The following is a 15481-nucleotide window of genomic DNA, read 5'->3' as shown; positions in this document are numbered from 1 at the left end:
CTCCGGCAGTGAGCCCGCATCAAAGCCAGGACATGTCAGCTGTTTTGAACAGGTGACATGTGACCGCAATAGTGACGGGTGGAATCGCGATCCACCCGCCACTATTAACTAGTTAAATGCCGCTGTCAAACACTGACAGCGGCATTTAACTACCGCTTCCGGCCATCGGGCCGGAAATGAGCGCATCGACGACCCTTGTCACAAGATCAGGGGTCAGCGTTGCGTCGCCATGACAACCTGAGGTCTCCTTGAGACCTCTATGGTTGTTGATGCCGGCTTGCTGTGAGCGCCATCCTGTGGTTGGCGCTCATAGCAAGCCTGTAATTCAGCTACATAGGAGCCATCTGATGATCGCTCCTATGTAGCTGAGCCGTTCCCGTTGTGCCAGCTTCTAGCCTCCCATGGAGGCTATGGAAGCATGGCGAAAGTAAAAAAAAAGTTTAAAAAAATATGAAAAAAATAAAAAATATAAAAGTTTAAATCACCCCTTTTTCGCCCCATTCAAAATAAAACAATAAAAAAAATCAAATATACACATATTTTGTATCGCCACTTTCAGAATCACCCGATCTATCAAAAAAAGGATTAACCTGATCGCTAAACAGCGTAGCGAGAAAAAAATTTGAAATGTCTGAATTACGTTTTTTTGGTCGCCGCGACATTGCATTAAAATGCAATAAACAGGCGATCTAAAGTACGTATCTGCACCGAAATGGTATCACTAAAAACGTCAGCTCGGCACGCAAAAAATAAGCCTATAATAATGACCTGGAGAATCATAATGGCAGGTCAGTTCTAGCATTTAGTGAACCTAGCAAAATAGCCAAACAAAAAACAAGTGTGGGATTGCACTTTTTTTGCAATTTCACCGCACTTCGAATTTTTTTCCCGTTTTCTAGTACATGACATGGTAAAGCCAATGATGTCATTCAAAAGTAAAACTCGTCCCACAAAAAATAAGCCCTCACATGGCCATATTGACGGAAAAATAAAATCGCTATGGCTCTGGGAAGGAGGGGAGCGAAAAACGAACACGGAAAAATGGAAAATCCCAAGGTCATGAAGGGGTTAAAGACTCATAATAGTTAGGGGTCCTGTGGGACATTTTTCATCAGAGCCCACAAACATCAAGTTATACCACTGGTAGAGAGTCCACTATATTGGCACAATTTGGCCCATTATCAGTAAGAACATTGACACGATGAAGATCACAACCAGCTACAGTCAATGTAAGCCATAAGATAAGTTATATTAGTCCAGCACAATGTCCATATAACACAAATATACAAAGTCTGAGTGATATGTAAGTATAGAATAATCCTAAATATCTAACTAGGGCTATAGCAGGCAACAAGTTACATTTCTGCCACTAGATGGTGCTAATGCTGCGTCTCATTTCTACTTACGGTCTATAAAATCTTAGTGAATAATTTCATTATGTAAGGGTAACACTGTACAGGTGAACATACCTGCTACAGGACAATATGACACCTACATAAAAGAAAAACATTGTATCTGTTGTACTTAAAATAAGTACTGTATATTACTGATACCTGATAATAATGCGCATATTATTTCCTCATGTGAAATACAAATGAATGCACAAACAAAATCAATAATTTGTTTTATTTTATGTTCCAATTGAGAAAATAGTGAAATAATATGATTATGTTGAAGGTGAAAAATGACAGGAAAAGAACACAAACTTTGAATCTAAGTTTAATTTACAAAATAAAATCACAAAAGTTTTATATAATTTTTTTATTTCTTTTTTTATTGTATCATTAATTTGCATTGTTTTAATAAATTTATATAACTATTTAAATATTCTTGGAAATTGCGTGTTCATAGCTTATAGTTATCAGAAGATTATGTGTAGAAAAAAATGCTTCATGGAAAGGGCATGCTGCAGTTTTAACCCCTTAACCCCTGGGCCATTTTCCGTTGTTAGCGTTTTCGTTTTTTGCTCCCATTTTCCCAGATCCATAAATTTTTTAATTTTAAGTCAAAATGGCCATGTAAGGACTTGTTTTTTGTGGGACAAGTTGTAATTTTGAACAACGCCATTGGTTTTCACATACAGTGTACTGGAAAATGGGAAAAAAATTCCAAGTGCAGTGAAATTGCAAAAAAAGTGCAATTCTACAGTTGTTTTTTTTTTTTGTTTTTTTTTTTTACCATGTTCACTAAATGCTAAAACTGACCTGCCATTATGATTTTACAGGTCATTACGAGTTCATAGAAACCAAACATGTCTAGGTTCTTTTTTATTTAAGTGGTGAAAAAAAAATCCAAACTTTGGTTAAAAAAATGGCGCCATTTTCCGAGACCTGTAGCATCTCGATTTTTTGTGATTTGGGGCTGGGTGAGGGCTTTTTTTTGTGTGCTGAGCTAATGTTTTTATTGATACCATATTGGTGTAGCTCGCACGTTATTGCATTTTATTGCAATATAGCAGTGACCAAAAAAACGGAATTTTGGCGTTTTCATTTTTTTCTTGTTATGTCATTTAGCAATCGGGTTAATTCTTTTTTTATATTGATAGATTGGCCGATTCTGAACTCGGTGATACCAAATATGTGTATATTTGAATTTTTTCTATTATTGTTTTATTTTGAATGGGGCGAAAGAAGGGTGAGTTGAACTTTTATTTTTTTAATATTTTTTTACAATTTTTTTTTTACTTTTTGCATGCTTCAGTAGTCTCCATGGGAGACTAGAAGCTGCAGTTGTCCAATCGGCTCTGCTACATGCAGGCGATGATCAGATCACCTGTATGTAGACGAATTGCTCACTTGCTATGAACGCCAACCACCGGGCAGTGCTCATAGCAATCTGGCTATGACAACCATAGACGTCTGCTGGAGACCACTGGTTATCATGCCAACCCATCGGTGACCCGCGATCACATGACGGGGTCACCGATGGGGGAGATTTCCGGAGCGAGTTAAATGCCACTGTCAGAGATAAAGAATCCCTTTTACTTGATGTTAAAGGGTTATTCCCAAAAAGTTAAGCTATCGCTTATTGTCTGTGAGACTACCAGAGAAAGCAGAGCGCTGTAATCAGCATTCTTCAGCAGTTCCATAGACTATGACTGGTAGCATAGGTCGAACATGTGCACCTCCAGAGCCTCAATTTTGTGATCACGGGGGTCTCAGTGGTTGAACCCTCAGCAGCCAATAAGTTATCCCCTATCCTATGGATAGGGAATAACTTAACATTTGGTGAATAACCCTTTAAGTTAAAAGGTGGAATTTCTGCATGTTACAAAGGTATATACTATTCTGCCAAAAGTATACATGCTGCACTGCACCCATATTATCCTGGCTGGAGAAACACTAGAACGTTCTCTTCTCGATACATTTATAGCTCACCTTCATGTCAAGGACATGGATTCTTCTTGTGGTCAGAGATGTATTAGAAAAGGTGTCATCAGGAATATGTGATATTAAAAAGCGCTGATCCAATGAAATATAATGTCAGTGGGTTTTATTTATCCCGTCTCACTTGCCTTTCTTTTATTCGTCTTCTTCAGCTCGATCATTACTCTCCAGCAACATACAGCCTTCCTCCTTCTTCAGAGACTCAGTTTAATGGACCAAAGGCCCTTTTCCTGGGAAGAGTGCTAGGTAAGTGAAGGGTTCACAGTCCTGAAATACAGGTGCTGAGGTAAAACGTCACATTCACTATAACTGTACTTTATGGATCATACTGAAGAGCATCAGCAAGAAATAATTACTCAGGTAAATACTGCAGAGAGCGGGTGTTCCCCAGTGGCAGAAACATCTATCCTGTGTCACCTCTGACAATGCTCCGTATATCTCTTTATCAAGAAAAGTCGTGTAGATCACTTGCTTGTGGAGGGTCAGAGTTATTGTAGGAGACAGGAGCTGGGTATTTTATATACAGCTATAAACTAGGGAATGTGTTCAGAAACTGGATGATGTATGAACAGAACTAGGTGCCAGCTTAGTTTAATATTTCTGGACCCTGATACAAAAAACTTGTTCCCCACATAAAGGAAATGCATCCAAGCTGCGAACAAGGGAAGGTGCAGAGGAAACAGGGATACTGTCAGGATTCCACCCCTCAGGGTGTCTGGGACACAGTTACTGACAGCAAAGCCCTCCAATCTGGGGCAGAGGCGTGCTGAGTTGTCGGTGTTTTGATTGACAGCATGAACTGCCAATCTGAGACTGCGAGGTTCTGGGCTGCCTTCAGGTGTTCCTTGTCGCAGGTGATTACCCAGCTACTTAGCTAGGCTGTCAGTCCCATATCGCTGCCAGACGTAGATTCAGCTCTGTGTGGCTTGTGTTTCTGTGCCTTGTCTTCTGCTTTTGGATCTGCAGCGCCCCAGAGTCCTTGTCGTTGCAGTACTGTGGCTCCGCCACTATGGGGAGCTACGGTGCGTCCGATGGCACTGAAGGAGTTCATCTGATCAGGTATCACAGACACCAATACATTTCACAGCAGGGCCTCCGGGGGGAGCTAAGGGTGCTATTCATTAGGCCACTCCCCACCATAGTGGGTAAACCGGGGGTCAGGCAGGAAGTTAGATCAGAAAGCTGATTGGATTGGACGAAGCAACACCTAGTGGCAGAGGGTGTTGTGGAGGAAGAGACAGTAGGGTCTCTGTCAGGGGTGGGATCCTGACAGAGGCTTGGCATTGGAAAGAACGTAACGGGTCCGCGCCAGCTCTGGGAAGCGGCGGGACCCAAGAAAGGACTAGAAGCGAGATAGATTGTGCTGAGTGAGAAACGAGATCAAGCAATAGGAGAATTCCAGTAGGGGTCGTGCTGTAAGATCGGAGCAACACCCTACTGAGGCGCATTACCGGTGGCCGGAACGCCGAGGGAGTATTATAACATTCAGCTTCAAGCAATACTCTAAACAGCGGCAGGACAGTCAGTTTAAGGCGGGCTGTCTAACACATATCACCTATGAAGTCTTGGGAGGCAATTGCGGGAGAGGGGCGTCTCTAGGGTCCCGGAAGAACTCCAGGCCTATCCGACAAACGGGTGCCGTTCCAACTGTAACATCAGGAAGGGACGGAAGATTAGAAGAACATCATTTAATCGAGTTGTGAGGGAACTTAAGAAACAGACACAACGGTTGTGGGGTACTTTCCGTAAGCACAGCAGGGAAGGACTACAACACATAGCGCTAAGAAGGAAGGCACCGATTTCCACCTGTGAAGTGAACTCTGGAGGTGCCATTGGACCGGCCGGACTTGCGCAGCTTGGTGAACCGTATTCTGGACTGAGGACTCAGAGATCTCCAGTAAAGAGGTAAAGAGACTGCAACCTGGTGTCCTCGTTATTTACCGCGACCTGCACCCCACAACTGCACCGTTACAACACGACTTATTGCACCGGACGTCCCCCACTGACAGACAGGGCCACGGACCGGGTCTAGCCACCGTGACAACCCCAGGACTGAGACCTAGAGGCCCGGCTCCGGGTACCCCTCGGCCCTGCGGCGGTGTGAGGGCGCTCCAATCTTGGCGTCACGAACAGGATCTACTTAAGCCTGAAGAATCGGGTCATGTGTGCCTTGGAACTGTGATTTATTGTGCTTGGATTGTACTTTATTGCAAAGACTGTGCTGCGCCATTTACCGCCAAAAGTTCCCGCCAAAAACCGCCGCCATTGCTACGCCAGAGAAGCAGGAGGGCGTGCCATGGGAGGAGACTACCAAAGTGGCGCCAGAAACGGTGATCGCCCCCTGCGCCTCTTGTTGCAAAGCGATGACCTGCCTCAAAGCAGAGAACCGCCCCCTGACTTGCGATGGCGGGAACGAGGTGAAGGAGGAGCTCGACCTTGGAGAAATGGCAGAGTCAGATGCATGCATTGCCGCCGAATGCCGGACAGCGACGATGAACAGCAGGTGCCCGAACAACGGCGAGGTGATCCCGGTTTGTCCTCACCCATCAGAAGAGGACTCGCGTCCACCGCCGGTGAGGGACCTGGACTCCTTGGAGACACCAGTGGAGGAGCCGAGCCTGCCTATCCTAGTCACGGAATCATGGAGGGCGGAGTTACGTCAAGAGATGACTCCGGAGGAGCCGTGGTTCGGGCCGCAGCTGATTCCAGTGTCCTTGTCAACGGACCGGAGCGACATCGGTGGAATCACATCAGGTGCAGGTATGGACGACATCCCTACTCCCCTGGCCGATTCTGCTCTCCCGACCGATCCGGCTCCCTTGATCGATCCCACTCCCGTGACCGCTCCCCACCCCAGCAATGATCGTTCCTTCTTGGTGGAGCGGGTTATCCTCACCTCCAACGCGATGGGGAAGCTAGTGCCTCCGCTACCAACCAAGATGGGAGAACCCATAGGTGTGGGCCTAGACGGGGTGATCCTTCGGTGGGACACCCCCTGGACAGGGCCGGATGGGACCCGGGAGGATGGCCTCACCCTTGCGGTACTTACCTGGGAGCAGTATAAGCAATGTCTGATCCAACACTGGAAAGATCGGGACGAGACCGAACCACCTGACACGCCACGTAAGAAGTCTGCTCCCGGCAGGAAAGACGTGGTAAAGCGGGGAACTGTACTGGCCTACCACCCGAAGAGGGGATGGGGTTCCATACAGGAACCGGGGCTACCAACTGATGTCTTTGTCACTAGCTATAATGTGAAGACCCCCTGCTGCAGTCGAAATGGTGACCCGTTACAAAGAGGGGATCAGGTGACTTACACCCGCCATCGGAGTGCACAAGGATGGTGTGCCCGGAACGTTCGACGGTGTGAGCCTGAGAGAGCGCCCCCTGGTGTCCCGATCATGACTGATCCCGATTTGCCGGACCTCGTTCCCATCACCACGGTACGTCTTGTAGCGGCTACCGAACTCGCAAGCAGGATTAGCCTTCAAATCCAGGCACCGGCTGATCTGATGGCATCTGAGAGACCAACTACCAGTACGGGTGCCACGTTGGCTGGGGGACAGGGATCGCCCCCAGACTTAAAAGAATAAACCTCGATACCATGAATCTGTAAATAGTTACTGTTTTCTGTTGGGCTGCTAAACCCGTTCAGGGTAAACTCTTAAAGGGATCCCTTTGTTGACCCGGGATCCCTATTGTTTGTTTTTGTTACCAAAAGTTTTGCACAAGTTTTAAAAAAAAAACAAAAAAAACTGCTGAATCATGAACAGTGCATGATCCGAACTCTTCTGTATATAGTTTGCACCTTATTAAAGGCGCTCCCTACTGGTTTTACTTAAACAAGGACTCTTTGCGAAGATACCGTACTGGAACCTTTGATAAGTATGGACTGGTAGCTTGAGAAGATGTGCTACCTCACAGAGACTTGGTCTTCTCTTAAAGGGGATGTTCATTTGTTATGCTTCGATAGTAATATTGCTTAAGATGAGTAGCAATAATGTCTTGACCGAAGGAAATAATGATAATGTTTATACGAGAAAAGTTATATGTGTTTAACTGGTTAAATGTGAAGAAATATTGATAATGTTCTCTGAAAGAAAAAGTAGAAGGAAGAAATGAGAAAGTTTAATGTTGTGAAAAGAAGATAGTTGATAATGTTGATAAGAAAAGGGGGGGGGGATAGAAGGTAAACCCTGCGTTCCCCATCGAAAGTTAGTAATGTGTTAATAAGGACAGAAAGTGAACCTGTAAGGGTTAGTGGGTGAGTCCTTATAGGAGCCAAGTAGAGCCGGCTCGGTGTTCTCAAACTGAAAGAAAAGTTATGTTCTATACTGTGTATAGTAGTTGAAAAGGCAGTAGGCCCTGGCTGAACGGGGCGGTCCTGTAACAGAAAGGAGAGGCAGTAGGTCTGGTGCCGATAGGACAGGCGGTCCTGCAGATTCAAAGTAGGAGAATGTAAAAGTTAAATTGCCTTATAATGTGATTATAGGAAGGTCTTTAGTGGATACAGAGTGTATGTCCTTAAAGGCAAAGTTAAATTATTGTTCAACAATTTTTGTACTTAGTAGAATACCCGGTTGGGTAACAGAAGTTAATTATAGCATGTTGCTATGATATTTTTGCCATGTTTGTAACGTTCAAGTGTCCTTACCTCCCATAAAGGGAAGTCTGTTCAAGTATACTTATTGTTATTGCACTCAACAAAATTGTATGTCTTTTTGCTAACTTGTATTGTTGTTTTCTTCCCAGTCCCGGAGTACTGTGTTTAACCAGGGGGGAGTGCAGCGCCCCAGAGTCCTGGTCGTTGCAGTACTGTGGCTCCGCCACTATGGGGAGCTACGGTGCGTCCGATGGCACTGAAGGAGTTCATCTGATCAGGTATCACAGACACCAATACATTTCACAGCAGGGCCTCCGGGGGGAGCTAAGGGTGCTATTCATTAGGCCACTCCCCACCATAGTGGGTAAACCGGGGGTCAGGCAGGAAGTTAGATCAGAAAGCTGACTGGATTGGACGAAGCAACACCTAGTGGCAGAGGGTGTTGTGGAGGAAGAGACAGTAGGGTCTCTGTCAGGGGTGGGATCCTGACAGAGGCTTGGCATTGGAAAGAACGTAACGGGTCCGCGCCAGCTCCGGGAAGCGGCGGGACCCAAGAAAGGACTAGAAGCGAGATAGATTGTGCTGAGTGAGAAACGAGATCAAGCAATAGGAGAATTCCAGTAGGGGTCGTGCTGTAAGATCGGAGCAACACCCTACTGAGGCGCATTACCGGTGGCCGGAACGCCGAGGGAGTATTATAACATTCAGCTTCAAGCAATACTCTAAACAGCGGCAGGACAGTCAGTTTAAGGCGGGCTGTCTAACACATATCACCTATGAAGTCTTGGGAGGCAATTGCGGGAGAGGGGCGTCTCTAGGGTCCCGGAAGAACTCCAGGCCTATCCGACAAACGGGTGCCGTTCCAACTGTAACATCAGGAAGGGACGGAAGATTAGAAGAACATCATTTAATCGAGTTGTGAGGGAACTTAAGAAACAGACACAATGGTTGTGGGGTACTTTCCGTAAGCACAGCAGGGAAGGACTACAACACATAGCGCTAAGAAGGAAGGCACCGATTTCCACCTGTGAAGTGAACTCTGGAGGTGCCATTGGACCGGCCGGACTTGCGCAGCTTGGTGAACCGTATTCTGGACTGAGGACTCAGAGATCTCCAGTAAAGAGGTAAAGAGACTGCAACCTGGTGTCCTCGTTATTTACCGCGACCTGCACCCCACAACTGCACCGTTACAACACGACTTATTGCACCGGACGTCCCCCACTGACAGACAGGGCCACGGACCGGGTCTAGCCACCGTGACAACCCCAGGACTGAGACCTAGAGGCCCGGCTCCGGGTACCCCTCGGCCCTGCGGCGGTGTGGGGGCGCTCCAGATCTTTTTGTTGCCTGGCCTCGGACCTCATTCTGACCATCCACTTTGCCTGCTCCCTTTGCTCTCATCCACTTTCCTTCTGGTATTCTGACCTCCAGGGCCGGACTGGGACTAAAATTCAGCCCTGGCATTTGAAGTTACACAGGCCCACTTGTCACATGGTGACTGTATAATATCTTTGTACACTTGTAGGCAGGGCCGGTTTTAGGCAAAGTGGGGCCATAGGCAAAGTTTGAAATGGGGCCCCAAATGCTGACATACTGCACATCACACAAAAGCATTTCGGTTGTATTTACAAGCGGTGAGTTCAGGCCGCTAAATGAGTTTGATCGACAATACTGAAGTTGTTCAACGCTTGTTTCCCGGCCTCTTTCTACCAGTTGAGGAATAATGATGGGACAGAACGATCACTAATAGATCACTAACAGTATCATGTTATCAGCAGCACATCTACAGTTTACAGCGGCGATGTGCTGCTGAGAACAATGATTTTTGTTCCAGCAAAAACAATCTGAATATGCAGCATTTTACTTGTTTAGTAAAATACACCCCATAGTCCCCCATATATTATAATGTGCACCACAGTCCTCCATATAGTATAATAAATATATTATATATATATATATTTATATATATATATTATATATTATATAAGTATAATACACTCCCTATAGTCCTCCATATATTAAAGTACACTGCTCAGTCCTCCATATAGCATAATACACTCCTCATAGTGCTCTATATAAAAACACATTCAAATATGGTAGGTGCCACAAAAGAAATGAAGTGAAGAGAAGGTATGAATAAAAACAATATATTTATTTATAAAAAAAATTAAAAAAATTTGAACAGTTACAAAAGACAAAGAATGGGAGAACGAAAACCTCCAAGTACCAGGGGAGACTTGTAGAACACAATACCAAACAAATACTGTAAGCTAGAATAATACAGACCTTAATGTCATTAATACTTTATAGCACAGAAAAGTGTGCCTAGTAGTATATCAGTACACAGAGCTGTATATATGTAGTGTGTTATATAGAGGTGCTGTGTTTACCACATATAGCAATGCAGAGGAAGGTGTACCCAGAAATGCAGCGTTACTTGCTAATATGCCAGGGAAGTGATAAGAGCACTATACTACCTAACTGCTGCCAAGTGGGAAAATACAGAGCATAAAAGAGGATAAATTACCTGCAAGTGCAGTTGGTGGATGTTCTGGATCTGTGCGCTATGGTGAGAGTGCTGTCAAGGCTCCCTGACGAGCGCCGTTTCGCAGTTAGCTTCTTCAAAAAGGGGCGTGGATAGTATAATGCACCACCATAGTCATCCATGTAGTACAATTCACTTCCCAAAGTATAATGCACCCCATAGTTCTTCATATAGTATAACGTATTCCCCATAGTCCTCAATACAGTATAATGCAGGCCACATATAGTATAATGCAGCCACCACCCTACAGAATATAATGCAGCCACCCCAGAGTATAATGCAGCCAACCCAGAGTATAATGCAGCCACCCCATAGAATATAATGCAGGCCCCCTCATAGTTTAATGCAGCACCCTCATAGAGTATGATGCAATCACCGCTCAAAGAATATAAATATAATACAGCCCCCCATAGAATAATGTAGCACTGAATAGAATATAATACAGCCCACCTCCCCACAGAATATAATGCAGCCCCATCAAACAGGAAGATTCAATCATCCCTCATAAAATGTAATACAGCCCCCCATAGAATATAATACAGCCCACCTCCCCATAATATATACTATAGCCCCCACAGAATAGAATATAATGCAGCCCCCCATAGTATATAACACAGCCTCCCCCATAGAATATAATATACCCCACATAGTATATAACACAGCTTCCCCCATAGAATATAATATACCCCCACAATAGTATATAACACGGCCTCCCCCACAGAATATAATATACCCCCCATAGTATACAGCAAAGCCCGCATAGTATATAGCACAACCCGCATAGTATATAGCACAACCCGCAAAGCACATAGCACAACCCGCATAGCAGATAACACAGCCCACGTAGTAGTATACAGCACAGCCCACATGGTAGTATGTAGCACAGCCCACACAGTAGTATACAGCACAGCCCACACAGTAGTATACAGCACAGCCCACGTAGCAGTATACAGCACAGCCCATGTGGCAGTATACAGTACAGCCTATGTAGCAGTATACAGCACAGCCCACATAGCAGTATACAGCACAGCCCACATAGCAGTATACAGCACAGCCCACGTAGCAGCATACAGTACAGCCCATGTAGCAGTATATAGCACAGCCCACGTAGCAGTGTACAGCACAGCCCACGTAGCAGTATACAGCACAGCCCACGTAGCAGCATACAGTACAGCCCATGTAGCAGTATACAGCATAGCCCACATAGCAGTGTACAGCACAGCCCACGTAGCAGTATACAGCTCAGCCCACATAGCAGTATACAGCACTGCCCACACTGTAGTATACAGCACTACCCACACAGTAGTATACAGCACTGCCCACACAGTAGTATACAGCACAGCCCACGTAGCAGTATACAGCACAGCCCACGTAGCAGTATACAGTACGGCCCACGTAGCAGTATACAGCACAGCCCACGTAGCAGTATACAGCACAGCCCATGTAGCAGTATACAGCACAGCCCACGTAGCAGCATACAGTACAGCCCATGTAGCAGTATACAGCACAGCCCATGTAGCAGTATACAGCACAGCCCACGTAGCAGTATAAAGCACAGCCCATGCAGCAGCATACAGCACAGCCCACATAGCAGTATACAGTACAGCCCACTTAGCAGTATACAGCACAGCCCACATAGCAGTATACAGCACAGCCCACGTAGCAGCATACAGTAAAGCCCACGTAGCAGTATACAGCACTGCCCACACAGTAGTATACAGCATAGCCCACACAGTAGTATATAGCACAGCCCCCATAGTAGTATACAGCACAGCCCGCATCTCGCCCCCCCCCCAGGAATGCCCCCACAGTCCAGTAAAAAAGGCTGCACTGCCTGGGACACAGTGAGTGCGCGCACACCCGCAGTGTCAGTGGCGGAGTGGGGAATGATGGGAGAGGGAGCGTCAGCAGACGCTCTCTCCTCCATCATTGCATTCAACTGTACTGGCGTCATAGACGCCGGTATAGTTGAATGCGGCAGCGGCGCTGGTGGGGGGGAGTCAGCGCGCAGCAGCCCACTACTGGCACCGGCCCTTCTGGTATTTGCCAGAGCTGCCCGATGGCCAGTCCGGCCCTGCTGACCTCATACTTTTACATGACTATGCCCTTGTCTCTTCCCTTTGTTTATGACTTACCCTCCTGGCTTTTGACCTCAGGATCCTTGACTACCCTGACTCACGGCTTGTTTGTGAGAAGTGACTCAGGGCCACAGGTAAGGCTAGGTTCCCATTGCGTTAATGGGATAGCGCTAACGGACAGCGTTGCACGGCGAAAATGTCGCAATTAACGCCGTGCACCGCGTCCGTTAGCGCTCCCATTGCCGGAAATGATAGAGCGCATTGCTAGCGCGTGTCATTTTCGGCACGCGCTAGCGATGTGCCGGTCTTTTGTAGCGCGCCTCGGACGCTGCTTGCAGCGTCCGCGGCGCGCCAGAGGTCCGTTCCCCGCTCTCGCAGATCGGGGATCTGCGAGAGCGGGGACGTTAACGCGACCCCTGAACGCGGCCCCGAAAAAGACATTGCGTTAGCGCAATCCGCTAGCGCTCGCGCTAAACGGATTGCACTAACGCAATCTGAACCTAGCCTAACAGTCGCATCCTGGCACTGGTGACTTGGTGAGTCCCAAAGTCCTACTGCCACTAGTATTAAAATAATATACAGTAGTCGGGGATCTTTGTTTTGCATTGGAGCTTGAAGTTGCACCTCTGGTTGTGACGCCAAATACTGCTAAATATGTCATGTCAAGTTATTATAGCTAATGGCTTTAAGATATCTATTACAACTGATTTCTGAAAATCATTAAAACCTCCAGTAGGCCAGTGCTACATTTGACTTAAAAGTAGTTGGCAGCCATTGTTATACTTAATGACAGATAAGGCTACGTTCACATTTGCGGCCAGCGCCGCAGCGTCGGGCGCCGCAGCGGCGCCGCATGCGTCATGCGCCCCTATATTTAACATGGGGGCGCATGGACATGCGGCGCACTTGCGTTTTGCGCCGCATGCGTCGGTGCGGCGCCCGCGTCCAGGCGCAGAGGACGCAGCAAGTTGCATTTTTGCTGCGTCCAAATTCAATGAAAAAAACGACGCATGCGGCGCAAAACGCAGCGTTGTGCATGCGTTTTGCTGCATTTTTGTTTGCGTTGTGCGCTGCGGCGCCGACGCTGCGGCGCACAACGCAAATGTGAACGTAGCCTAAGCATGATCCCAGCTGGTCCAGTGATATGATGATCCCTATTGATCCAGCTATCCTATAGCTCGAAGTGGTCCACCATCCTACATGACCTTGTAATTCCTAGTGCTTTATACTTGGTAACGACTAGACAACTTGGTATTGTTATACTATATCGATGTTAAAGCAGGTACAGACAAGCGTATTTGTGGTCCGAGTGTGATCCGACAAAACATAAAACTAATGTTAGTCTATTTGGCCGTGTACAAGTCTGAATTGTGCTGCATGCAAGTTTGGATCGCACTCGGCCATGCAAGTCAATGAGTGCATGAAAAATACCGGGCTGCACTCAGATGACATCTGAGTGCAGTCCAATTTCCCACACTGACAGAATGGAGAATTTTTTTTCCATCTTCTCCTCATTCGAGAGAATCAGAGCACACTGTGATCACACTCTGATCAAACTCTTTTCAGAATGTAATTTGCATAGTCGGTCAGATTTTCTCAGATGAGAGAATCTACGGACGTCTGCACAAGCTCTATCTTAGTAAATTTATAGCCCTGGAAATGAAACATTGCTTGGAATTAGTGCAACATCTTAAAAATATGAACAACTATTTCTATTTTATTAGGTATTGTGTCTGCCAGTTATAGTGCCTTGCAAAAGTATTCAGCCCCCTTGAACTTTTCAATCTTCTCCTGCATATCATGCTTCAAACATAAAAATACCAAATGTAAATTTTTGGTGAAGAATCAACAAGTGGAACACAATTGTGAAGTTGAACGAAATTTATTGGTTATTTTAAATTTTTGTGGAAATTCAAAAACTGAAAAGTGGGGCGTGCAATATTATTCGGCCCCTTTACTTTCAGTGCAGCAAACTCACTCCAGAAGTTCATTGTGGATCTCTGAATGATCCAATGTTGTCCTAAATGCCTAATGATAATAAATATAATCCACCTGTGTATAATCAAGTCTCCGTATAAATGCACCTGCTCTGTGATAGTCTCAGGGTTTTGTTTGAAGCACAGAGAGCATCATGAAGACCAAGGAACACAACAGGCAGGTCCATGATACTGTTGTGGAGAAGTTTAAAGCCGGATTTGGATACAAAATGATTTCCAAAACTTTAAGCATCCCAAGGAGCACTGTGCAAGCGATCATATTGAAATGGAAGGAGTATCATACCTCTAAACTTTCATCTCAAACAAGGAGAAGACTGATCAGAGATGCAGCCAAGAGGCCCATGATCACTCTGGATCATGTAAAGGCAACACAGCTCATCACCCTGAACACACCATCCCCACTGTCAAACATGGTGGTGGCAGCATCATGGTTTGGGCCTGCTTTTCTTCAGCAGGGACATGGAAGATGGTTAAAATTGATGGGAAGATGGATGGAGCCAAATACAGAACCATTCTTGACTGGGATGAAGATTTGTATTCCAACAAGACAATGATCCCAAACATATAGCAAAATCTACAATGGAATGGTTCACAATAAACGTGTCCAGGTGTTAGAATGGCCAAGTCAAAGTCCAGACCTCAATCAAATCGAGAATCTGTGGAAAGAGCTGAAAGCTGCTGTTCACAAACGATCTCCATCAAACCTCACTGAGCTCGAGCTGTTTGCCAAGGAAGAATGGGCAAGAATGTCAGTCTCTCGATATACAAAATTGATAGAGACATACCCCTAGTGACTTTGCAGCTGTAATCGCAGCAAAAGGTGGTGTATTAAGTTAAAGGGACCGAAAAAAATTGCACGTCACACTTTTCAG

General features: G+C 45.9%; 1 protein-coding gene across 1 annotated transcript in view; it reads left to right on the top strand.

Annotated features, from left to right (window-relative positions):
• CNTNAP2 (contactin associated protein 2) overlaps positions 1-15481 on the top strand; it is a 3158824-nt gene that overhangs the window by 3052389 nt on the left and 90954 nt on the right. Inside the window, exon 21 of the mRNA XM_077269131.1 lies at positions 3539-3632. Coding sequence (XP_077125246.1) covers positions 3539-3632 — 94 coding nt within the window. The remainder of the gene's footprint in view (positions 1-3538; positions 3633-15481) is intronic.

Source organism: Ranitomeya variabilis, chromosome 6, assembly GCF_051348905.1.
Source record: "Ranitomeya variabilis isolate aRanVar5 chromosome 6, aRanVar5.hap1, whole genome shotgun sequence".
NCBI lineage: Eukaryota > Metazoa > Chordata > Amphibia > Anura > Dendrobatidae > Ranitomeya > Ranitomeya variabilis.
The sequence above is the reverse complement of the archived record's forward strand: the minus strand, read 5'-3'. Positions and strand labels throughout refer to the sequence as shown.